The 26,808-nt window shown below is 42.2% G+C and overlaps 2 protein-coding genes across 7 annotated transcripts in view; one reads left to right on the top strand and one right to left on the bottom strand.

Moving 5' to 3' along the window:
* Positions 1–1,343: 1,343 nt before the first annotated feature.
* On the bottom strand, positions 1,344–25,737 carry RABEPK (Rab9 effector protein with kelch motifs). Of its 6 annotated transcripts, XM_071216997.1 has the most exons (9): positions 18,555–18,583; positions 17,320–17,378; positions 15,400–15,539; positions 14,320–14,477; positions 12,299–12,451; positions 8,312–8,473; positions 4,044–4,193; positions 1,943–2,092; positions 1,344–1,654 (listed from the first exon to the last, which is right to left on the bottom strand). In XM_071216997.1, exons 4-9 carry the CDS (start codon positions 14,327–14,329, stop codon positions 1,368–1,370), a joined length of 912 nt encoding a protein of 303 aa, XP_071073098.1. In that variant the 5' UTR covers positions 14,330–14,477; positions 15,400–15,539; positions 17,320–17,378; positions 18,555–18,583; the 3' UTR covers positions 1,344–1,367. The 6 variants fall into 6 exon arrangements, with proteins under 6 accessions (XP_071073098.1, XP_023445985.2, XP_004463459.2 ...); XM_023590217.3 differs by lacking the exons at positions 15,400–15,539; positions 18,555–18,583 and adding an exon at positions 25,623–25,737; XM_004463402.5 differs by lacking the exon at positions 15,400–15,539 and having other exon boundaries at positions 18,555–18,652.
* A 31-nt stretch (positions 25,738–25,768) lies between these two features.
* The window catches only part of PPP6C (protein phosphatase 6 catalytic subunit), a 58,412-nt gene continuing 57,372 nt past the window's right edge, over positions 25,769–26,808 (top strand). Inside the window, exon 1 of the mRNA XM_004463405.5 lies at positions 25,769–26,017. Within this exon, the coding sequence (XP_004463462.1) occupies positions 25,943–26,017 (75 nt within the window). The 5' untranslated portion in view covers positions 25,769–25,942. The remainder of the gene's footprint in view (positions 26,018–26,808) is intronic.

Raw genomic sequence — 26,808 nt, forward strand, 5'->3', positions numbered from 1 at the left:
ATTTTAAATTTTCCTATTTCACCTTTGAAAAAGTCTAAGAAAAATCCTTAATATTTTGTTATGAAAGCTTGACAATAGAAACATTATTAAATGATTAAGCCATTTTAATATATTGTAAAAGGGGGGGTGGAGGGTTTCATCCTTAGGCAAGGGCTATTTTACAGTGTCCAGAAGTTTTCTTGAACATTCTTGAAATTGCCAACTTCTGCTTATCTTTCTAAAACTGCCTTTCCTGTTGTTTTTTTTTTTAACTAATGATGCTTTATAGTTGCTTGGATTCTTTTAACAATTGATGGAGTGACCTGATCAGTTAACTTTACATACTTGGACTTAATTTATAATTTTAGGTTATTATTATTCCTAGCTATGTCAAAATACATCCCTGAAATTTCTCAGTGGTACTGGAGTGGGATTTCTAGGATCAAGACCTTGACTACGCTAAACCCCACTACAATTTTGGATTAAAGGTAGTGGTTTATGTCAAGATGGATTTAGGATACTTACACTGGCTTCTTAGGAAAACAATGGTCTTGGTGAATAATTACTATAATCAATTAGTAATAATCAGGCTGTCTGGTATTACCATGAAATCCAGTACTGCATAAGGACAGACAGTATTTTAACATGAGCAATAGGTGGAAAGGTTAATTTATTATAGATGTTAGAACTGAGACCTGACCCCAAGCTTGTCTTACTCTAAGGCTTGGACCTCTTCTGTGTGCTGTCTCCAAAGCATTTGAACAGGCCTGGATTGTTGTACAGAAGGTCTTCAGGCCATGCTCAATAAAAAATTGGCCTGCAGTGTTGTGCGCTCTTGCATAATGGGGTTGGGTGGTAGTTAGGAAAGTTAATTTCCAGTCTTGATCCTTCATCCCCACCCCCTAATGGCTCTAACTACCATGTGCCAACATTCTGCACATCTTTCTGAGGAGCAGCAATTACTGAATATTAAAAAGATAAACTTCAACCTGCAAGTACCTACCCATGACGTCTATAGTTTGTGTCAAGAAATTGCTTCTGTAACTTTTTGTGATCAGTATTCATAACCAATCATACCTAGGTTGAATTGCTGGTAAAACCCTTTAGATAATAGAGGTTTTGTCACTGGGCCATCCAGTTGATTTCTTTACCTACTAAAGTAGATAAGAGCAAGGTGGATATATAGTGCAGGCAATATTTTAGAGATATAAAACAGGTAAGGCTTCATTAAACTTTTCTGAAAGCAATTCATATTTAAAAGTAATAAGGGGAGCCAATGTGGCTCAGTGGTTGAGGGCCGGTTTCCCACATACAAGGTCCTAGGTTTGATCCCTGGCCCTGGGTACCTCAAAAAAAAAAAAAGATAAAGTAATAAAATGTGGATTTTATTAGTCAACTACAGTCACAATACAATCATCATAAATTTCCCCTTCTGTATTCATCCCACCAAACACAAAACAGAGCAGTGTGTCAGTTTGACTTTCTTGTGAGTTGTCACCTTGAGTAACTTCTTTGCTAGCAAAATCCACTTTCTCAGTTGCACAATTTAGAGTGATAGGATTTAAATCTTTCTCAGGAGTAGATGTCACTGGCCATGGAATGATGCACATGGAATGGTCCAATCGTCCAGCGGGTAGAAAAGTATCAAATTTAAGCAAGGTCCAATGCTGCTTTTCTGTGTTCGCAAAAGAGAAAACAAAGGCTTGGTGTTGAGAAATTTCCAGAAATGCTCAGTGGCTTATTGTACTAGACAAAACCTAACACAACCAGGAAACAAAAGGGAAAAAACCTTAATGGCAGTGTTAAGTTACTGTTTTGATGATGTCATTTCCTACAAATTTTTTATTCCTATAGACTTAGATGTTGAAGAGTCCAAATTAATTGCAAAACCAAATCACTCTGTCACTTTTTAAGTGAGTGGTTACATTTATTTAAATATCTAGAATGACAGACACTTGCTCACCTATATGATATTGGTACATTGTGTCCAGTGCTCCTGTGGGAGCCATTCCTCCAAAGACATACACATGTTTCCCCACAGTCACAGCTGAGTGGGCAGCACAGCCTGTAGGGGCAATCCCAGTGGGACTTAGCTTCTGCCACTTCATATCACCTGCAAACAAAAAGAAAGTGTTTGGCACAACAGAGGCTAGAATGTGGTTTCAAAATTCTGCTGGGAGTTGTGCAATTTGCAAACGTTTATTCACTGAAGGTCTTTCACTCAGAGTTCTTGAGGTAATTCAGCAAGATTCAGTGTGCATAAGAATTACTTGGGGGAGCCTGAAACTCTGATTTTAGGAGTCCAGAGAGGGGGAGGCTCTGTAATCTATATTTTTAACAAGCATCTGAGGTGATTCTGTGTAAAGGGGATTTATGGAGCACACTGAAACTGATACTATTTTTGGTGACCATCATCATCAACTGCTCTGGAGCCCAGAAGTAGGTGAGATTGTGTGTGCATGCACAAATGCACGTGTGGGTTTTAAATATGAACAGGTTTTTAGAAAGCAATTTTGTGGAATTGCTAGCTTGAGATTTAAATATGTTTCATCACTTAATTCTCATAACAGTCCTATGAAAGTGCTATCACTTTTGCCTTCCCTCTTTCTTCTTAGGTGAATCTGAGATCTAGAAAGTGGCAGAGTTAGAACTGTACTCAGGTCTGACTCCAAGCCTGTGTTCAATCTACTGTAACGTGCTGCCTCAGCACCTACTTCCAGTCTATTTTTGGCAGGGAAAATTGCATCTTTTCAAACAAGTGTTTAAATGAGGCAAAATATCACTGGATTTTAGGTTTAGAGAGCTACGTGGGTAAGCAGAAAAAATAGCCTGAAGTAGTTCCTTAGCACAAGAGAAAAGGATTTTTATTTTTTTTTTACATATGGTCAAAAAACATATATTTAGAATTAGCCAGTTTGGCTCAGTTTAGTTGATCCCAATTTTGTTGGCACCATCCAAAGCATGATAGTCAAGGATTTTTTTTTTTTTAAATCATCAAAACCCAATTTGCCTGCCTGTAGGGACACTTCTGTGAATATAGTTTCCATCTGCCTTTGGCCCAGCACCTCAGAATTGGGAAAGAAGGATCATCAACCCCAGCTAAAATTCTAGCTAGTGCAGGAATCCCAGCCAGATCACCTGGACTCAGATGTCACCAAGCCAAAGAACCCACTGCTTGGCAAGATAATCCAATATATGGTGTGGACCATAGACCATGAGGTGCAGTGGTGTTCAGAGATGTATTCACCAAGTGCAATGAATGTCTCATGATGATGGAGGAGGTTGTTGTTATGGGGGGAGGAGTGGGGGGAGGGAAGTGGGGGGTATATGGGGACCTCATATTTTTTTTAATGTAACATTAAAAAAATAAAGACAAAAAAAAAAAAGATAATCCAATATACAGCACAGCAGATAACCCTACCTTCTGCCCATTGCACTAATTCCTGTAGTTTGGAGCAATGCAGAACATGTTCATCCATCTACTCCCTAGTTCAACAAATAACCTACAGTCAGACACTATGCTAGAAATACACTGGGGAACAAAGGAATCAAAGTCTCTGTCCTAATAGAGTTCACAGTCTGAAGGAATGACCTAGAATAAGTCCAGGCTCTCAAAGCACACATTAGCCCTTCAGATACTTAAAGACAGTTCTCATGTTCTTCTTAACCCTCTTCTCCAATGTTTTCAACCATGTTTAGCATGGTAAGCATGCAATTCTAGTCATCCACCTCAAGACACTCTAGAAACTATCCATGCCCCTCACAGGCACAGAGTTAATGGCTAATGCCTGAAAGAAATCATGTGAGGAACAGAAAGCATACGAATTTTAATGAAAGAGCAGGTCTGTTGGGAGGATCAGAAATAATAAATGGCTGGGCATATAGTAAGAGCTCAGAAAATAATTGCATTTATTATTATTTATTATTGAGACCACACTTGACAGAATCCAGTGAAGACTGTACAAGCCAGTTATTACTCACACCTATGAGCAATATTATATTTTATCAAAACACATTTTATTTAATTTTAAGCAGAGAAGCCCCATTCCTTCCACTCTACTTACTTATATCAATGCAATGGAGATCATCATAGAATGTGTCCCCTGCCAAGCCTCCATGGATGAAAAGCTTTGTCTCTGCTGCCACCATCACATGACCGTGACGGGGAGATGGGGGTTTTCCAACTGTCTCCGGCTGTGACCAGGTCAGAGTGTCTAGAAATGAAAATTTATTGGGAAGCAGATGTGGCTCAAATGATAGAGGTTCTGCCTACCATATGAGAGGAACTGGGTTCGATCCCTGGGACCTCCTGGTGAAAAAGAAGAAGAGAAAATGTGCCCACATGGCAAGCCAGTGCCCGTGCAAGTGCCTGTGTGGTGAGTGCAAGTGCCCACATGGTAAGCACAAGTGCCTGCGTGGTGAGCCAATGCTTGTGCTAGTGCCCACATGGTGAGCCAGTGCCCACACAAGTGAGTCATGCAGCAAAAGAGAGATGAAGGGGAGAGTCAAGGTGAAGTGCAGCAGAGACCAGGAACTGAGGTGGTGCCATAGACAGGGAAACTCTCTCCATATTAGAGGTCCCCAGGATTGAATCCTGGTGAATCCTAGAGGAGAGGAAAAGAGAAGACAACACAGACAGCAAAAACAGCAGGGTGGGAGGAGGGGAAGGGGGGAAATTTTTAAAAATTTTTAAAAATTCATTGACATCAGATGGCAAAGCTATGAAGCAAGAACATGAGAAATATACCCATATTTCTTTATCACTTCCCAGCAAACAGAGATGCTCTGAGCAGGAAGGGGGACCTTGGGGTCACTCACTCCAACACACCTACCCAATCCAGAGCCTCCTTAACAGCTTTTACAGCACAGGCAGCCTTTCCTTGAACACTTATAGGGATGAAGAGCTCACTAGCTAACAGCTGTGCCCTTTTACTGGGAATTAAGAAGCCATTCCTTGTTTAAATTTTAAAAGACCTCTCATAAGTTTCATCCTGGAAATGCCCCAGAGTTAAAAAGAATGAGTCAACATTCAGAGACTTCTTTTTTTCAAGATAATATCCTTAGTTGAGTTGTTGAAAAGATGAGGGGAAAATAGAGTACATTTACATAAAAAGGGTCATCCTGAAGTGGCAGCATAGGATAAAGGTTAGAACATGGGCTTTAGAGTTTGAAACCTGCTTTTTTCACTAAGTGACAGTGTGATCTTACTTATCTAAGCTTCTTCAGTTTCTCCAACCATAAAATGGAGATACAGACAATACCTGACAATTCCTACCTCTCAGGGTTGAGGGGTAGATTAGATGAGATAATGCATATAAAAGCACAGAAAAAAAGTACACAATACATGAGAAGTATTAATATTGTTATTATCCTAACAATACAGATATTTTCTATTTTATGCCATCCTTCCTATCCTCAAAGTCCTATGTATACAGAATTCTAGAAAATCAATGAATCATTTCAACATACCAGAAAAGACTTAGAGTGCTGCAAAACTATCTGGGGAGCAGATATGGCTCAAGCAGTTGGGTGCATGTTTCCCCCAAGGGAGGTCCCGGGTTCGGTTCCTCCTAAAAACAAAAAAATGAACAACAAACAAACAAACAAAAGAATGACTCATGGGAGCCAATATGGCTCAAGAGTTGAGCACCAGCTTCCCACATACAAGGCCCCAGATTGAATTCCCAGCCCTGGAACCTCAGAAACAAAACAAAAAACTATCTGGAGACAAAGATCTGTCAAACAATTTTTTAATCTTTGAATGGTCATGTATGTCATGCCTGTAGGTTGTTCAAAGAGCCCTCAGTGTTTCGAAGAATATAATTTAAAATAATTCGAGGGGAGCGGATGCAGCTCAAGCAACTGAGCACCTACTTCCTACATGGGAGGTCCTGCGTTCAGTTCCCAGTGCCTCCTAAAAACAAGCAAACAGACAAACAAATGAACAACAAGCAAAACAAAAAAAAAAACAAAAACAACTCAGGGGAGCCAATATGGTTCAGTGACTGAGTGCTGGCTTCCCACATACTAGGTCCCTGGTTCAATTCCCAGCCCCGGTAACTCAAAAAAAAAAAAAAAAAAAGAAAAGGTTTGTGCATAAACATTTTTATCACGGCACTGTTTGTAACAGAGAAGAACTGTAGATAACCTAAATGTCCAACAACAGAGGCATTATTGATTTATTGATATAGCCATGATGGAATACTATGCATTCAATAAAACTGTTAAAGATGCCATGATTACATGGGGGAAATGCTTAAATGAAAAATGCAGGATACAATATTAGATAAAGATATATTAGATACATCTACTATATTAAAAAAAGACTGGAAATGCACTGAGATGCTAATATTACTTTTTGGATATAATATACATGTGCATAGAGTAAACATATACAGATACACACACATATATATGTATTTATTTATTTTCTTCTTCCTTATAGTTTTCTAATTTCAAAACTAATATGGGGAATGGATGTGGCTCGAGCTGTTGAGTGCCTCCTTCCCATATGGGAGGTCCCAGGTTTGGCTCTGGTATCTCCTAAAAAACTAACAAACAATAAGCAAAACAAAAAGAAAAAACCAACTGAAGGGAGCTGATGTGGCTCAGTGGTTGAGCACTGGCTTCCCACATAAGAGGTTTTGGGTACCCAACCCCCAGTACCTTAAAAAAAAAAACACAAAAAACGATATTATTAAATATTTTAAAAACTGCTTTAGAAGAATCACAAAGCCCATTCTTTCCGTAAGGAGAAGAGTCATACTGAGATGCCTTAATTCTTCCAATTTTACTTTCAGACTGAAACTTTGCTTATGGCATTGTCTCAAGATATGTTGCATCTTTAATGCAAAAATATGAATGAAAAATATTTTTCATGAATGTCCACTAATAAGAGAAAATATAAGTAAATGCTCCCTAGACAACAATTTGGCACGAGCTTTCACAATTTTAATGCTTTTACCATCTTGACCCAGAAATTCCACTTCTCAGCAATTATTCCATATAAATGTTTATATCAGGTGCAAAGAGAAAAAAATATTATATGGAAGTTCACTGTAACACTGTCAGCAAAAAGTTAATCAATAGGAAAGCAACTGAACAAATAAGATACACCCACAGAAGGGTATGCTTTGCCTAGAAATTGGTATTGACTCAGAATGACATCCATGATGTATGATTAAATGAAGAAATAATAATATAGTTAATATTTAGTAATTGCTTCCTATGTGCTATTTATATCACATTATCTCATTTAATCCTTTTGTTTTTAAGATTTATTTTTTATTTATTTCTCTCCCCTTCCTCCCCCCTGCCCCAGTTGTCTGCTCTCTATGTCCATTTGCTGTGTGTTCTTCTGTGACTGCTTCTATCCTTACCAATGGCACTGGGAACCTGTGTTTCTTTTTGTTGTGCCATCTTGCTGTGTCAGCTCTCTGTGTGTAGTGCCATTCTTGGGCAGGCTGCACTTTCCTTTGTGCTGGGTGGCTCTCCCCATGGGGTGCACTCCTTGCACGTGGGGCTCCCCTATGCAGGGGACACCCCTGCTTGGCACGGCACTCCTTGTGCGCATTAGTACTGCACATGAGCCAGCTCCACATGGGTCAAGAAGGCCCGTGGTTTGACCCGTGGACCTCCCAGGTGGTAGGCGGACGCCCTATCCATTGGGCCAAGTCCGCTTCCCCTCATTTAATCTTTACAACTCTTTGTAGTAGGCACTATTACCATCTCTATTTTACCAGTCAGCAAACTAAGGACCAGAAAGATTAAGTAACTAGTCTAAGGTAACACAGAAAGTAGGGGCAGATCTGGTCTTGAGTTCAGGTCTTGTGGTTTCAAAGTTCATGCTTTCAACTACTTATATCTACCCCTACCCTTCAAAAGTAAGCTGCAGAACAGTATTCACAATTTGATTCTTTGTATGTATTTCTTAAGTTTATACATAATTTCAAAAGCCACAGAAAATGTGTGTATATACATATTCATGTCTGATTTATAAATGCATAGGAAAGTCTGGAAGGGGACATTAAGAAATGTTAACTTTGTGTTTACATCTGTCTGGAGAGTAGAAAAGAAAAGCTAAAGGAGAAACTTTCACTTTAACTTTATAAACTATACTGCTTAAATTTTAATGGATCCTTTACACCTTTTATACACTAATTTTGTTGTTCAGGGAAAATAGCTAAGGGATACACCAAAGAAGTCTAGAAGTGAGACACTCACTCAGCCAGGATTTCATTTTCTAATCTCTGTTTCCTATACTGAGTAAGCTGTAGGTCAAGGTGGTCCTGACCAGGTAAATGGTAGCCCCAAGATGCCTGCCAGTCCATACTTGCGTCAAATACATGCAGCTTCACATCCTGCACGGGCTGGGAGCCTCTCTCTCCACCCCCAAAGACATATAGCTGACTTCCAATAGCTGCCGATGATGTGTGGAATGTTCTTGGAGATGGTGGGGAGCTGGTCACTTCTGGTGTGGTCCAAGTCCTGGTTCCTGTTTCAGAGAGAAGGCATGTAACTAAAATGCCCAGGCTGGGGGGCCTCTGACCTTGACTCGGGCTGAGCAGGGTCATCTCCAAAGCCCAATCCCCAAGTGGGACAGCATAGTTCTTGGCAGGGATCACATTCTCACTAAAGACAGGAAGGAGCTGGGGCGATACTTAGAATTTGTTCAAACAAACAAAACCTAAGATTGGAAAGACACAGGTGCAATTAAGAATTAGACTGGGTTTTTAATGTAACATTTTTTGTGGTCTATGTATCTTTAAAAAAAAAAACGGCCAATTTAATAAAAAAAAGATGGGAAACGGACTTTGGCCCAGTGGTTAGGGCGTCCGTCTACCACAAGGGAGGTCCGCGGTTCAAGTCCCGGGCCTCCTTGACCCGTGTGGAGCTGGCCCAAGAGCAGTGCTGATGTGCGCAAGGAGTGCCGTGCTACACAGGGGTGTCCCCCGCGAAGGGGAGCCCCACGCGCAAGGAGTGCACCCATAGGGAGAGCCGCCCAGCGCGAAGGAGGGAGCAGCCTGCCGAGGAATGGCGCCGCCCACACTTCCCGTGCCGCTGACGACAACAGAAGCGGACAAAGAAACAAGACGCAGCAAAAAGACACAGAAAACAGACAACCGGGGAAGGGGAGGGGAATTAAATAAATAAATTTAAAAAATAAAAAAAAGAAAAAAAAGAAAAAAAGAAAAAAGAATTAGATTAGGGAGTGGATGTGACACAAGTGGTTTAGCCCCTGCTCCCACATGGGAGGTCCCAGGTTTGGTCCCCAGTCCCTCGTAAAAACAAATAAACGAACAATAAGCAAACAAACAAGAAAACTAACTCGGGGGAGCCGATGTGACTTAGTGGTTGAGTACCAGCTTCCCACATATGAGATCCTGGGCTCCTTCCCCAGCCCCGGTACCATGAAAAAAAAAATTTAGGTCCATTTGTTTTCGTGGGCCTCCAAGTATTCTCTTGGAATCCTTTTCTACTTTGCTGACTATCCTGCCCTGATGCACATTCGGATGAGTCCAGCATTTGTTAAAATTCATTCCTACTAGATACTAATGAACAAATGTGCCAAATTTCCCAGGACCTGTGGCCCAGTAAGAGAAAAGTAGACAATATCATTATAGTTTTAGTAGCAGTAATAATAATCCCTTCTAAACAATAAGTGCTCAATAAATATTAGTTTCCCCATTTTACAGATAAGGATACTGAAGCAGAGATAGATTACATCAAATGGCTAAGCTGCGACTTTTGTTTTGACAACAGCAAGAGCCATGTATTTTCTATACTTCTGACCTGAGGAAAAATGTCAACACCTGGGTAGGTTTATAGAAGCTGATTTCTCTTATGAAGGAAGCATAAAATTTTTTTTATAGAAACAGATACATTAATTAAGCACCTTCCTGTGCTGAGTCAAAACTTTCTCATCCTCACTATCCTCATTCAACCCTTGGAGGTAGGTAGAAAGTACAACTATTTTGCAGGTGAGGGAACTGCAAAAGGAAAATTTAAATCCTTTAGCTTTGGTCACAGTTCATAGTGCTAGTGAGTAGGAGAGCAGAGATTTGAACTTAGATCTCTCAAACTCCCATACCGATTCTACCCCAACACATCAGGAATTGTTTCTTGCCTGAGAAATTCTGTACTTTTTATGAAGGTCATCATTGAGTACACAAAGTGCCACAAGAAGCATTTACAATATGTGTATAACTCAAATACCTGGAGACCAAACAAGTCTCTGCCTCTATCCAAAACAAAATATAAATTGTCTCTATAGCTGCAGATCCTGGAGAGCCTTTGCATCTTAGGGTGAATTAGAATGCACACAACCACCAGAGTCAGATGATCCTTGATTGTGTTGCTACCAAATCAAATATCAGCACAAATAATCACAAAGGAGTCCTAAGCCATTTGAGAATTGCCTTAATAACAAAAGCAACTAATGATTTGCTTACATTTTTCATATTTCTTGGGCCTAGTGTCAAATTATACTTACCAGGAGAGAAAAAGAATCAGGTGGAAAATCACTTTCTTTGACAGAAACTGTCAAAATTCTCACTGTTTGTATTTTACTTAAATGGATACATCAAAGAAAATCAAAAGGCCAGGGTCACAGAACTGATTTCCATCTATCCAATCATAACGACATCAACCACAACAACTAACAATTATTGAACACTAACTGTGTACTAGATATTGGGCTAATTTAAATCCTTTCCAAACATACAGTAGGAACTATAAGTATCCCAATGTGACAAAGAAGAAAAGTGAGTCATAGAGAAGTGTAATCACTTGCTTAAGGCCATGGTTAAAGGGGAGCAAAGCTCTTAACCACAATGCTATATGCTTCTCTACAGAAAACAAAAACACAAAAAAACAAAAACCTGACTTCATAGCCAAGAGGTCTGCTAAATGCCTACTCTATTTCAGGCAGTTTTCTGGACCCTGGGTATTTAGCAGTGAACAAACCCTTGCGTTTATATTGTAGTGGAGGGGCAGTAGAGAGGAGCGCAAGATACAGGCAATAAACACACACACAAATCAAATAAACTTATAAGAAGATACTATTAAATACTGTGAAGAAATTTAAATACTTGACACACAAGAAAATTCATTCCATCCCCTGCATATATTTGTTATGCAAATATATTGCTGACAGAGGGAACTGGGTAACAACTTACTAACAGGTGAAAAATGTCCAGGTTATTAGCAATTAACAAAATGCAACTACGAAAAACAATGCAATAGATACAATTTTTTGGCCTATCAAATTAGCAAATTATTTAACAATGATAAATTAAATGCTGGATAGGGAAGACTGAAACAAGCATTGGAGAGAGCATAAACTGGAAAAATCTTTCCAGAGAGCAATTTAGGGACATGTATCAAAAACCTTAAAAAGATTTACAGTGTTTTGTGTAGTATTTTTATTTCTGCACATGAGCCTTAGGAAGCCCTAATAAAATAATGCCCAACTATGGCGGAATTATGGTATTATCATAAAATGGATTATATAGCCATTAAAATTGATGTTAACAAAACAGTGTTGTTCATAGGAAACAATTTCTTCAGTAATTATGAAATTAAAGGGGAAAAGGCACAAAAGTTTATATAAAGTATCATCTCAGGCTTGTAAAAAGTCAGAGAAAAGTCAGAAAGAAAGTACATAGGAATGTAATTAATAGCCTTAGCAGAGTAGGGTTGTGGATGACTTTTGTATACTAATTTACAAAAGCAAAAAATTTAAAAATGACAAAAAGACAAGTCCACTTCCCATAGGTGGTTCAACATCTTCTCAGAGTGATTATAAAGTTTCCAAGTAGCTTCTCTAGGATAAAATTTCCAGTGAGATAAGTCAGGAGTGTTGTACCTTTTGACTATGAGAAACATACTAAGAGGATCTAGGTCAGGGTTACTCAAGTTTGACAAGATTAATATTTCAGACCACATAATCCTTTATTGTGGGGGGTTGTTCTGTTCACTGCAGAATGCTTAGTAGCATCTCTGACCTCTGGGTCAGTCATGGCTCCCTGGTGACTTTGGGTCACTCTCTTCACTGGACCTGAATTTCCCACTTAGCCGGGCTGTTCTCTGAAATTCCTTCCAATTTTCACATTTAAGGAGTTGATAACTGTACATGTTACCAGAAACTACAAAAAAAAAAAACATTTTATTTTCAGATTCTGCTATAAGTTAAAATTCTCATCTTCTGTAAAGTCAGCAAAGGTAAATGGATTAATCAGAACAATCCAAATGAGTTTCAAATATACAGGAATTGGAATTATTTATTTATTTTAAAATAAAATAACCTTTGGTTACTTACCGGGATGCAGGACTTGTAGACAATTTCGATTTCCCGACTGGTCAGCACCTCCAAACACCCAGATGCTGTCAGGTGTACATGAAGGAATGAAGCTGGCATGCTCGTACCGAGGTAAGAGTCCCTCCCAGGTAGCTAAATTCCACTGGTGTGTTCCTAGAAAACATTTTACCCAATTCCTACCTTGTGGCTACCTACTGCTTATATTGGTTGACAAAATTGGGGATAGGTAGGGAGCAGAAGAAGGTCAAATGCATAAGTGAACAACCATCAAATCACTGAAAGGGAATGCGTTCATTTCCAAACAGTTCTATAGCAGATACTTTGGGAGCTGTCTCCCTAGTCTATGAACACTCTTCTATGGAAAGTGTCCCCACTAACTGATCACAAGGGTAGAGCCTTTGTTGGGCATTATTTTCTTTGTACAACACCTTGAGTTTCTAGCCTTAGCTGCCTGGGTCAGAGGAGGCTACCTGACCCAAGCTAGACCAATCAGATCCTCCCCCCCAAGAATTTGGAATTCAAAAAGTTTCCTGGATTTGGATGGCCATCTTCTACCATGTGTGGAGAAGCAGACAAAGACCAAGCATGGAGAAGAGAAGAATGAAACATCTGCATTAAAGACATATGCTATCCCCAGAGAGAAAGAGAGGGAGGAGGTAGCTTTTCAGTCCCTGCTTCCACTCTCTCCTGAGGCTGGGCTGCACTTTCGGCCCTGTATCTGTGTAAATAAATTACCCCTTTTTTGCTAATTTAAGGGTTTCTCTTACCTACAACAGAATGATCTCAGGCTGAAACAAGTTCCCAGAATAATAATATCTAACCCATTAGTTATTTTAGTCAGTAAGGCACATTTACATAGCACGTTCATAGGCATTATCTTGTTAGAATATTACAACTGCCAAGTGAAACATGTTATCTATATTTTATGTCTAGTAATAGGCAGCAATAAAGATGTAACTGAGCTAGACAGTGAGCTCTTTAAGGGCTGGGAGAAATTTAATTCACCTTTGAATTCTCGGAGCAGAGGGTAGTAATTCAAATGTATACAGGAGTGGTGGGGATTGTGGCAAATTAGAGAATGTGAGCCCCATTGAGATGCAACAGCTGCTACTCAGCACCAAATCAGTTAACTTGCAGCATGCAGGCCTACTGATGTCAAATCTTCCTAAATTATCAAGAGAATCCAGACCATTTCATTTTTTATATGTATTCTCCTGCATATTTTTTTGGCAGATAAATTCAATTAATATAATACCTATGGTATATGGACCTAACAAAAACATGTATGGAGTTACCAATTTTCAACTTCTGCTTTGATTCATAGTTCATAGTACATAATAGTCATTCATTTGCTCATTCATTCATCAAAATACTTATGCACCTACTCTGTCAGGTGCTGCAGGGATACAATATGGATAACCATATTCCCTGTTTCCAAGGAAACTGGGTACTGTTTAATGTATGGAAAATCAACTCTTGGGGCAGAGGGCAGTGGGTAGTGGATAAACTTGGAAGCAAGACCAATGAGGAAGCTATTAAAATAGTTGAGTGAGAGATAATGGTGGTTTGGGGGATGGGGGGGTATATGGGGACCTCATATTTTTTTAATGTTACATTAAAAAAAAATAAAGAAATAAAAAGGTGTTTGGACTATGGTAGTAGCAGTGGAAGTGGACAGACATGGATGAAGATGAGATATTTAAGACTTGATAATTAATTGGATATGATAATGAGGGAGAAGGGGGAGTCACCAAGGTCTCCCAGAGAAATATTTGATGAATGAATGGCTGGATAGCCAGAGATAGCCAAGCCATAAAAGGGCTCTTTCCCCCTAAATAAGGATATATTGACCAGGTAGAGGTACATCAGGTAGTCTTCTGAGATGGAGGAACCTGTCAGTGATGTTCATTAATTTAGATGAAAATCTTGCTCTCTGGTCTGAAACCCCTCCAGTTATGACTGGCAGCCCAAAGCCCTGACCTCTGGGCACAAGGCACATACTCTGCAGCTCCTTATCTTACCCAGATCCATGGTGTGCACATCTGAGAAGCTCCTGTTTGGATCTGCTCCCCCAACAATGAAGACCTTCCCTCTCTTTGCATCACCAACTGGGGGTAAATACGAGCAGCTGTGGCCAACTCGAGCACAGGGACTGTCTCCAAGGGGTGTCAAGGTATACCTGCCAGAGGGAGGATACGTTCAAGAAGCCTGAGCAAAGAATGAAATTCAACAGTGTATTCTTTCTATTCCTCATGAAATCTTCACCACAGTGAAGGGTCTTAGACATACATGGACACTTTAAATTGTATGCAGCAAAGGAGCACTTCCCTCATTAAGAGAGCCTTACATTTGTACAGGATCTTTAGAATTTCAATTTTCTCACTACACCCAGCAATCTAAGTGTGGATGGATTGGATTAGTATTTGTCTCTGTTTTGTAGATGGGGAAACTGAGACCCAGATATATTCAATGATATGTCCTGGTTAGGAGAGTGGTTATGAACACAGTCTTGAGACCTACTTCAAGTCCCAGCTCAAGTACTTTCCAGGTATGTGACCGTTGGAAGTCACTTAACCTTTCTGAACCTTTGTTTTCTCCTTGTCAAGTGAGTATGGCAATAGCTCTTACCTCAAAGGGTGGTGGCTTGAATTTTATGTGTGCCAAGGTCAATGTCACTGGCTAAGCATGTCAAGAATGTCTCTTGAATTTACTGATTTTAAAAGCCTTTCCAGATTATTCACAAAACTCAACCTCATGGAAACCAAAGGTAGGATTTTGAAAAATAAAATCCAGGATCCATTTATTCTACTTTCTGAAGTTATTCTGAATGCTGACCGAGAAAACATATTTTCAGCTTCCTGGTTGGAAAAGAAAATTCTGTAGCCATTCTCCAAACCCTGTCTCATTTGACCTCTCTGGCATTTGGTATACCTTCTTGTACCTTTCTCCTTGCCTGGTATCCCCACAGCCCTCTCTTTTGATTTTTTATCAACCTTTCTGGTTGCTTTGTATCTTTCTCTGCCTCCTTTACTGCCCTACTCCTCCAAATGCTCAATATCCTTGGGATTCTTTTTCCTTCACCTCATTCTATATTTGCTTACCTGATCAATTCCCACTCCCACTGTTGTTTGCACTTTCTGTCTGCTCTTTGTGGTCATTTGCTATGTGTTCTTTACGTGTCTGCTTGTCTTTTCTTCTTGTTTTTCTCTTTTTTTTAGGAGGCACCGGGATCCCGGGACCTCTGATGTGGGAGAGAGGCAATCAATTGCTTGAGCCACCTTATCTCCCTGATCTACTGCGTCTCTCACTGTCTCTCCTCTGCATCTCCCTTTATTGTGCCATATTGCTGTGCCAGCTTTCTGCGGCATGAACTGCCAGTTCTCCATGGTGCAGGCCAGTTTGCCTTCACCAGGAGGCCCTGGGTTCCTCCCATATGGTAGATGGGAGCTCAATAGCTTGAGCCACATCCGCTTCCCTTACCTGATCAATTTTATCTGTATTGATGGCTTCAATTATCACCCATCTATATATCTATCAGTTTCTAAATCTCTATTTCTTGTCTAGATGTCTCTTTTGATTTTCAGATTCACAAATCTCATTACCATCTGAATAACTGCTATAAAGTACCTGATATGCTGCTAACTACATTACAACCCTAGTTTCACTTAATCTGCACAAAACCCCTTTGAGGCTAGTATTATTATTATCATCTGAGATTTACAAATGAGGAACCCAAGTCTTAGAAAGATTAAATAACTTACTCAAGAGCACATAGCTATCTAGATACATGGTAGATAAGACAAAAAAAGTCCCTGCCTTCAGGGCCCTTCAGTTTAGTTGGGAAGAGATACATTAAACAGATAATTACACAAATATCTATTTCATTTCAATTTTGCTATAAAAGACATGATAAAGTATGAGAACATATTATAGGGAGACCTTACCCTGAAAGAAGAGTGGGGGAGGGAGTGGGAAGAGCTAGTCAGAGAAGCTTCTTGAAGAAGTACCATTTGAACTTAGATTTGTCATGAAAGACAGAGGGAAAGGGTGGTCCAGGTGGAAGGACCAGCATTTACAGATCCTGAGAAGGACAGTTCAAGTCATGCTAAAGCAAAGATTCTTAACCTTTTTTGTTCCACAAACCCCTTTGCTAGTCAGGTAAAAACCACAGACCCTTTACTAAGTCCAAACTATATTGTGTATTATTTAATAAATATATCATACCTGTACCAACATGTCCCCACAAGAATAAGTTTTTTTTAAAAATTTCAATTTGAGCTTATGGACCCCTGGTTAAGAACCCCTGTGTTAAAGGAAGAGAGGGAGAACAAAGGAATGAGTAATGAGAACTGAGGTTGGAAAAACAGGCAGCGAACAATTACGCAGGGCCCAGTGAATTGTTTTAAGGAGTCTGGTTTTTATTCTCAGACTAGAGAGTGTCATATCAGATTTACATTGCAAAAAGAGCAAGAGTGGATGCAAAGAAATCACATCCGAAGCTTGCCTCCAAGGTCCTGTGGAAACATTGCCTCCTCTCTACAGGCTTATTTGAGCCTTGCTTCAGCACTGATCACATTTCATCACCATCATCTGCTTGGTCTATCTTCCTCACTAAATTGAGACTATTCACTTTCGTACCTCCAACACCTACACAGCAACTGCCTGACATGCCAGTGTTAGATGTTGAATGAAGAGGTTATGGGTAGGTTGAACAAGTAGCGCAAGAAAGAATGAAGTCAGTTTAATCCAAATTGAGTTCCCCGAAAATCTTAAAAATTAGTCACGGTTTGGGGAAAGTCACAGTGTTGGAGCCAAGGATGCCAGATAAAATCAACATCTACTCTGTGATAATTATTGCCCCACTAGCTTTCCTCTGAAGCCCTTCTTAGACACTGAGTCTAACTGTCAGAAACTGCAGATAATTTCATTTCTACACTTTTTTCAGTCATGATCAATGTGCTAGTAAACTACTTATAAATGAAACAAAAACTCATATTTTGTGTGTCTGAATCCTTACAGACCATGTTGCTTTCTTGGGCTTGTCTCCAGGCTCCAAAACTGGCAGCACCTTCATGGTGTCCTATGCATAAGAAAGAAAGGCACTTTTTAGACATTTACTGTATCTTCTTTCTAAAACAGAAGAATCAGGTAACTCCCCTCCTTAAAACCTTTCTTGTTGAATGTACAGTCTCTAGGGCCTGGTTAATCTGAATAAGCAACACCAAACTTTTGACACAATCTTATATTTGGGAGGTAAAGTTCTCTTTATCTTAATACCACTACAGAAAGCAAACTTTTTTGGCTAAAGTTTTCTGTGCATCCCCCCATGATGCTCATATCACAATAAAGTTCCAGAGGTCATAAGATATTTATGCTTATAGAAAGATAAAACATTTTAATAAAAGACTGAAAAATACTGAACTCTAGGAATAAACCCTGGTCTCAGCACAGCATTCAAGGCCTTCTGGTCGCAACCTTCTTTTCAGGAACTCATCACCACATTTTCTTGTTATATTGGGATTTTTGCTGTTGTTTTAATAAGGCTGGCCCTTTCATAACTCCCAACCTGTGCTGCTGCTTCTACGTGCAATGTCCCTTCTCTCCTTGTCAACGTGCAAACACCTAGCTCAATTCAAATGTTCCCTTCTCAATGAAGCTGTCCCACTTCGTTCCCCAAGTTACTTCTCTCTGTGGGCTCCAAAGGGATCTATTAAGCCACCCTCATCGCAGGGATTACTCTGAATGTAATCATCCATGTAAAAGTCTCTAGACCAGATTCTAGCCTAAATTCCAAGAGAGCTGGGCCTGTCAGATTCATCGAGGTGTCTCCAGAACCTACCAAAGGACTCAGCATAGTGTAGAAGTAAGTGAGCAATAAGTGAATGAAGGAAGAAAATGTAATAATTGGTAGATGAATGGATAACTCCGACCGACTTGCGGCCTAGGTCACTGACCACCGTCCTCAAAGCCCAGAACTCCATGGGGTGGGCTTCGCGTGAGCAGTGATCTCTCTCAGCAGGCCCCCTCCAGTCTCATCCCCTCATTGGCAGCACTTGGGGGGAGGAGACAAGAGAGAACAAGCTGGCTCCTCAGGGTCAACGTGGCCGGCCGGAGCCCGAGGTGGCCCTCCCCAGCCCATTGCACCCGGCTCGGCCAACCCCTCCCTCTTCCTCCTCCCCGCCAAGGGCCAGGCCGCCCCTGCGCCGGATCTCGCCAGACCCTGGGCGCCAGGATCCCCAACCCTGTACGGGGTTACCTGCGGTGGCTTTGGCAAGGCCCGGGCGGAGCTTAGGCCCGCGCCCCGCCCCTTCAGGTCCCGGAAGAGGCCGCGGCCAACCGCTCGCTCCTCGCAGCCCTCTGCCCCGCCCCCGGGGCGCAGGCGCCGCTGGGTACGCCGGCAGGGCGAGGGCCTCGCGACTGGCTTGTGCGGTTCTCGGAGACAGAACAGGCCGGCAGTCCCCGGGGCCCGCCCGCCCGCCTTGTGTTCTCCACGGAGTAAATAAGCCTGAGGTACTTGGAAATTACTCACAAGCGACAGGCCCAAATTCTGTCTGCAGCTGGGCTACCCTAGAGGGGCTAGCAGTTACATCTTCGGTTTAGAGGGGTTGTTACAACTAGTTTGTGAAGAGTTAAGTGTGCGTTCGTAGGTGTGAAATCGCCCGGCGCAGTCCTTAGGCCGGTTCAAGTTTTGGGCGCTTTAAACAGATAACTCATTGCTTAATTACCGTTTGTGAGGGACCCCCCCCGCCCCGAGCTAGGCACTGTGCTGAACAAGACAATCACGACCCTTTGTCTCCTGGAGTTTACAGTCTAACGATATAGTGATGTGGAGATAGAGGTATAGAGAACAACAACAAAATAACGGTACAATTGTAAGAAGTGTTAAGAATTTAAAAATTCATAACGAGAGTTATCTATCCTTGGGCAAATTTTTTTCTGGGCTTCAGCGTCTTCTGCCTGTAAAATGGGATAAAATTTATCTCACTGGATTGTGGGCAGGAATCTATGAGATCCTGTAAAGTGCTCCGCACCCAGCAGCTGGTGCAGAGGTGGTCTTGTGTAAGTGGCAAGGCTGTCACTGGCTATAAACACAGCTTCTAGACACCGGGCCTGAGTTGGACGTGTTCGTCTGTATTATCTCTGACCTACTTGGTATCTGTAGATTCCCAGTGCTTTCCTGAAAATGGAGAGGTGGCTCACTGGTGTTTGCTTTGGAGCATCCCACTGGCTGAGGCCAGTCATTGTGTCCTAGTAAATAGAGGGAAGGAAACCACAGGAGCTCCTGGAGTACAGAACTGAAAGTACCATGGTATGATAATGAGAAGCTGTCACACATATTCTGGCTCAAATCCATACTCCAGCACTAATCTAACTCTGACTTTTGACAAGTTACTTACAGTATCCTAGCCCTAATTTCCTTAACTAAAGATTGGGGATAGCAGTACTTACCTTGCAGAGAAAGCTGTTGAGATGATAATTCAGGTAAAAGGCTGGTTTTGTAAATATTTTAGCTACTTGAAATCATAACCAAAATTTATTGACCAAATGGAATTTAAAGTCGGCAGCAACCCTCACTGCTCAAAGTCCTATTTCAGCTCTATGTGAGTTCCCATACTATTAGAAAAATCCCTATTAATGCCAAAGAGGAATTTAGGAGTATATAGTCATCCTGCTCTCCTTCAGGAAAGAAAACCAAGGCACAGGTATCCACGGGCATTTAGATGATTTGTGCTCAGAGCTGTAGAATGCTCTGATATCCCGTGTCTTTTGGCTAGGTCTACTTCACAGTGCCATGCTGGAGTTGCACATGAACAAGAAAAAATTGAAAGTTTGGGGGCAAAATGGCAATCAGTTTTCATCATGGGAGGTATGATTTTAGCCTAGAACTCACATTTGAGAAACTGCTGGAAGGAACTTTAGAAATCTATTTTTAAAATGGAAACCAATGTCCAGAGAAGTTAAAAATGACATATCTAAGTTAATGACAGAACCTTGAGCCCAGATCTTTTGTTTTGGGCAAGGAAGATTAAGAATGCAAGCTGGGGGAAGCAGATTTGGTTCAACAGGTAGAGCATCTGCCTACCACATGGGAGGTCCAAGGTTCAAACCCAGGGCCTCCTGACCTGTGTGATGAGCTGGTCCACATGCAGTGCTGATGCTCGCAAGGAATGCTGTACCACGCAAGGGTATTCCCTGCATAGGGGTGTCCCCCGCGTAGGGGAGCCCCATTTGCAAGGAAAGCCGCCCAGCATGATAAAAGTGCAGCCTGCCTGGGAGTGGCACCGCACACATGGAGAGCTGACGCAGCAAGATGATGCAACAAAAAGAGACACAGATTCCGGGTGCTGCTGACAAGAATACAAGTGAACACAGAAGAACACACAGTAAATGGATATAGAGAGCAGACAACTGGGGAGGGGGAAGGGGAGAGAAATTTAAAAAAAAAAAGAATGCAAGCTGGGAAGCAGATGTGGCTCAAGATACTGGGCTCCCACCTACCATATGGGAAGTCCAAGGTTCAGTTTCTGGTGCCTCCTAGAGAAGACGAGCTGATGCAACAGAGACACAAAGAGGAAAGACAATGAAAGACACAACAAACCTGGGAGCTGAGGTGGCTCAAATGATTGAGAGCCTCTCTCCCATATGGGAGGTCCCAGGTTTGGTTCCTGGTGCCTCCTAAAGAGAAGACCAGCAGACAGAGCACCCAGCAGATGAACACGGAGAGCAGACAGCAAGCTCAAACAAGGGGGGGGGGGGATAAATAAATAAAATCTTTAAAAAAAGAATGCAAGTTAATGAGCAAGCTCTGCACATTATCTCAGTAGCAAACCACACAACAAGTCTATTACCTCTCCCAAGAACTTACCCAACACAACCAGGAATGCTTTCCTCTTTCCTCTCTGCTGTGGATGTCAAGATGAAGTTCACTCAATGAGATAGATCTACAGGAGGGAACTTTCTGCTGCCCAACAGTTTGGTAATGTGAGGACTGCCACCTATTTTCACTGGAAGGGCACTCCACTATCTTTTGCTACCTACCTGTTCACCAGTCCATCAGCAAAAGAAGGTAGTAATGCTAGTGACACCTTTCAGTTTATAAAGAATGTTCACATACATCTACCAATTCTCAGAAGGTATTGTGAGTAGGATTTATTCCTATTTAATGAGATTCAGAGATGAAAAATGAATTGCCAGCTCTCCAAGGAGGACTGCAATAAAAAAACAGTATCAGGAAACGGATGTGGACTCAACCAATTGGGCTCCGTCTACCATATAGGAGGTCTTGAGTTTAATGCCCAGGGCCTCCTGGTGAGGGCAAGCTGACCTATGTGGCAAGCTGGCCCATGCAGAGTGCTGGCCCATGTGGGAATGCAGCCCCGCACAGGAGAGCCGCCCTGCATGGGAATGCTGCCTTGCACAGGAAAAGCTGTCCTGTGCAGGAGTGCTGGCTGACGCAGAGAGCTGACACAGCAAGATAACACAGCAAGATGACACAACAAGAGACATGGGAGAGAAAATAAGACAGAGCAGAATGGGAACTGAGGTGGCACAAGAGTAATCTCCTCTCTTCCACTCTGGAAGGTCCAGAATTGGTTCTTAGAGCTGCCTAATGAGAATACAAGCAGACACAGAAGAACACACAGAGAGCAGACAACGGTGGGTACAGGGGCAAAAAAAATCTTAAAAAAAAAAAAAGACAGTATCATCTTTTCCCCATTTAGAAATTTTTCTCCAAGAAACTCCCTTTACTTTTTTAACTAAAGTCTTTTTTTAAAAAAATGTTTATTGATTTTGTAAAAATATTACATTAAAAAAAAATTATATGAGGTCCCATTCAACCCCACCACCCCCACCCCACCACTCCCCCCCAGCAACACTCACTCCCTTCATCATGACACATCCATTGCATTTGGTAAGTACATCTCTGGGCATCTCTGCACCTCATGGTCAATGGTCCACATCATGGCCCATACTCTCCCCCATTCCATCCAGTGGGCCCTGGGAGGATTTACAATGTCCGGTGATTGCCCCTGAAGCACCATCTAGGGCAACTCCAAGTCCCAAAGGCGCCTCCACATCTCCTCTTTTCCTGCCATTCCCCATATCCATCAGCCACCATGTCCACTTTTCCCATTCCAATGCCACCTTTTCTCTGTGGGCCTTGGATTGGTTGTGTCTGTTGCACCTCTCTGTCAGGAGGAGGCTCAGATTCCACATAGATACTGGATGCAATCCTCCTGCTTTCAGTTGTAGGCACTCCAGGCTCCATGGTGTGGTGGTTGTCCTTCTTCAACTCCATCTTAGCTGAGTGAGGTGAGTCCAATAAATCAGATTGTAGGAGCTGGAGTCTGTTGACGCTCAGGGCCTAGCTATCCTATTGTCAGTCCAGAGATTCAAATCCCCTACATATATCTTAAACCCCAACACCAACTACAATTCCAGTAAAGTAGGATGAAAGTCTTATGAAAAGAGATCCCATCTGAGTCCAGTTCCATCACGCAGAAACACCAGCTCCAAAGAAGGGCCATCTGACATGGCAGTGAACCCCATCTGCCATGACCATTTAACTAAAGTCTTAATGTTACCTTTTCAGAAAGGCCTTCCTGCCCACCCAATACTAGTGCTAACACTAACATTGCACATATGTGTGCTAGACACTATTTTAAGTATATATTAACTATTATAATAAACTTCAGTACATGCTTATGAGGTAAGTACTATTCTTACCCTTTCTTATGAGGTAGCTACTATTATCATCTCCATATTGGAACTGAGAGGACATATTGTAGAGAGGACAAATAACTTGTCCACAGCTATTAAGTGGTAAAGTCTGCACATCTCTACTAAACTGTTGATCTAAAGCAGGCCTTTTCTACTCCATTTTTCATACTTACAGTACCCCTCTTATTTCCATTTTTAGCACTAATCACATTTTGCAATTAAATATTTGCTCATTTATGTTTATTGTTTCCCCTATCAGACCGTAAACTCCCTAGCTATCTTATATCTATCTGTCTTAGTCACATCATAGGCACTATATAACTGTTCATTGAATGAAGAAACCAATGCTTGTGGGAGGCATTCATTCTGCAACATTTATTTATTTTTAAAATTAATTTTATTTGAAAACAATTCAAACTTGCAGAACAGTTGCAAGAATAATACAAACAACTCCCCCCAGAGACCTCATAAAGTTTAGCCAATTGTCCCCCAAATATACATTAGAGGAAGAGGTTTGCTTGAATAACGAATATTTATTGAGTACCTGCTACTATTGGATTATGTAACAATCTCCTAGCTGAGGTCTCTCAATTGTAACCATTGCCCCCTACCTTCTCATACGGCAGCCAGAGCGATCCTTTTAAAAGAAATTAGAGGGGAGCAGACTTGGCTCAACTGATAGAGGGTAAATAAAAAAGGGTTAGATCCCCAGGGCTCCTGACCCATGTGGGAAGCTGGCCCATGCACAGTGCTGCTGTATGCAAGCAGTGCCATGTCATGCAGGGGCGCCCCCACATAGGGGTGCCCCATGCACAAGGAGTGCGCCCTGCAAGGAGAGCTGCCCCATATGAAAAAAGCGCAGCCTGCCCAGGAGTGACGCTGCACACACAGAGAGCTGATGCAGCAAGATGGCGCAACAAAAAAGACACAGTTTCCCAGTTCCGCCAGATAATGCAAGCAGACACAGAAGAACACACAGCAAATGGACACAGAGAGCAGACAACAGGGAGGAAGGGGAGAGAAATAAATAAAATAAAATAAAAAAAACAAACAGATTAGGAAGTGGACATGGCTCAACTGATAGAGTGTCTGCCCACCATATAGGACGTCCAGGGTTCAGTACCCAGGGCCTCCTGGTCTGTGTGGTGAGTGGCCCACACACAGTGCTGCCATGCGCAAGGAGTGCTGTGCCACACAGGGGTGTCCCCCACGTAGAAGTGTCCCATGCGCAAGGAGTGTGCCCCGCAAGGAGAGCTGCCCGGTGTGAAAAATGCAGCTCGCCCAGGAGTGGTGCTGCACACACAGCTGATGCAGCAAGATGACACAACAAAAAGAGAAACAGATTCCTGGTGCCGCCTGACAAGAACGTAAGCTGACACAGAAGAATACACAGCGAATGGACACAGAGAGCAGACAACTGGTGGGGGGGGCGGGGAGAAATAAAATAAATCTTAAAAAAGAAAAATAAAGTTAGATCATATTGCAATTCTGCTCAAACTTCTGCAGTAGTTCTCTAGCATTTTATTTTCCAGACTCTGGATATGCTCCGGTCTTAAGGCCTCCTCTTAGGGATTCCACACCTGCTCTTCCTTATAATTTCCCCATGGTATCTGCAGTGGTTAACTCCCCCATATGTTTTTTTTTTTTAGTTAAATTATTTTTTTAAGGTAGTACCTGGGATTGACCTCAGGACTTTGTACATGGGAAGCAGACGCTCAACCACTTACCTACATCCGCTCCTCTTTGTTGGTTTTTTAAAATGTATCATCCTATCTCCCTAATCCTGCTTTTTTTTTTTTTATAGCACTTCATCACTTTCTAACAGTCTACAGTTATTTATTATGTTTATTGTTCATGTTGCCTTCCTCTGCTACACCATAACTCTGTGTTGAAGATAGGGATCTTTGTCTGTTTTGTTAACTGACTACCCCAAGCATTTACAACCATTCCTGGAACATAGTCGGTGTTCAATAGTTATCGAATGAAAGAATGATGAAGGCGTGCAATATCCAGGTACTATTCTTGGCGCTGGGGACAACAACAAAAAACCCCTGCCCTCTGGAACTCACAGTGAAGTGTGCATAAGCCAGCCAGATTTATTTTCCCATTTCAGCTCCACTACTTATTTCCTGTGCGATTTTGGGCAAGTTACTTAATCTCTCGGTTTCTTATGAATTGCTATTCATTAAGTGAATTAACAGCATTTGAAAAGCATTTTGCATAAGGAACTTCTAGATATTTGTTTCCCTTCCTGTCAGGCAGGAAGATTGGAAGACTGGCATCTCTGCCACAGATTTTGTTGTTGTGCTGTACAGTTCCATGAATTAAAAAAAATTTTTTTTTCTGGTGACATATATACAATTTAAGATTTAGGAAACGTTTTCACAAGGCCTTGGAAAAGTCTCAACAGGTTACAATGATCAAGCGTCCCAAATTTTAATTTAAGATGTTCTGATAAGACAGAGAGGAGAGTGATTAGAAGAATCGGCACGGAAAACTAGGGAACGGCTAGGGGCGCTACTTCGCAGTTTTGCATAGGAAAAACCTTGTCGGGATCCCAGAGGTAAAACTCTATAGGGAAGAAATAGGAGAAAATGAGTACCTGCCACAAAAGCAAACTATAAATCCCAGCATTCACCGCGCCCACAACTACGGGTCCCAGCAAGTTCGGCTCGCCGGTCCGAAGACCCCCACCACGGGCTTGCAGCCTAGGTTTAGCGGGAGGAAAGGCGTGAAACGAAAGGAGGCAGCGGGGCGAACGGGGTCAAGCTTTAACGTCGCTGCGCAGACGCCTCTCACGGGCCGGATGTGACGTTGGAAGAGTTCCGCCTTCGACCTTCGCCGCTGTCGCCGCTACAACACCCGCTACCGCTCCTGCTGCCGCGCTCCCGCAGCCGCTGTGTCGCGGCTTGTATTTCTAAAATGGCGCCACTAGACTTGGACAAGTATGTGGAGATAGCGCGGCTATGCAAGTACCTGCCGGAGAACGACCTAAAGGTGAGCCTGGCCGGGGCGGGAGCCCTGCTTGCAGGGCTTGCCCCTTCCGGCAGTGGGGAGCCCTCCGGCCCGCCCTTCCTTCCTCCGTGGGACCCCTGCCGGCTACCCGGTCTGGTCGCTCTGGAGGGTCCAGCAGGGTGCATAGTGACCAGGTCCAACCTCGCGTTACGGGGGAAGCGGAGGGAATCGGCGTCTCGCTAATGCTGTCCAGGGTTTCCTCAACTGGGATCCCGAGTGTTGCTGCGGCCTCTACTCCGGGGTCGCCCCTTCTGGCCCTCGGGCTAGGAACCCAAACTGTTTTGATTAGAAGATACTTTTCCTTCATCCCATACCCCGCGGTCTCCCAGAGTCAGAACCGAGCCCCAGAGTTTAGTGCCCCTGGAATGGGATCATTCCCAATAGAGTAGACGGGAGCGCTGGGTGGCCGGCGCCTGACAGGAGATGCCACCGGGGTCCCTGAATGCGACCCTTGTGTGTTTAGGTTTCTTAGCAATGAATGGGAAGACGATGGGCCAAAGCAGTTTGTTAGTGTTGTGCAAGAATGTCAAGTCGTCCCTCTTTTCCTACCACCCTCCCAAACTGCTGTTTGGAGTCTTGGTTTGGTTCTGTTAATTCAGATGTGAATCTCGTTTCTGAGTTATATGTTGAGCTAATCTAAATTAAATTCGAATACCTCTCTGTCCTTTAAATCGTTCCCCCGTGCTCCCTTAACTTCGAGATTTCATCTTCTTGGTTTCTAAAGGATGTGAGTTGTTTCTTGTTACTAAGAGTTCTAGTGAGAATAAATGTTT

Source organism: Dasypus novemcinctus, chromosome 8 (genome assembly GCF_030445035.2).
Source record: "Dasypus novemcinctus isolate mDasNov1 chromosome 8, mDasNov1.1.hap2, whole genome shotgun sequence".
Taxonomy (NCBI): domain Eukaryota; kingdom Metazoa; phylum Chordata; class Mammalia; order Cingulata; family Dasypodidae; genus Dasypus; species Dasypus novemcinctus.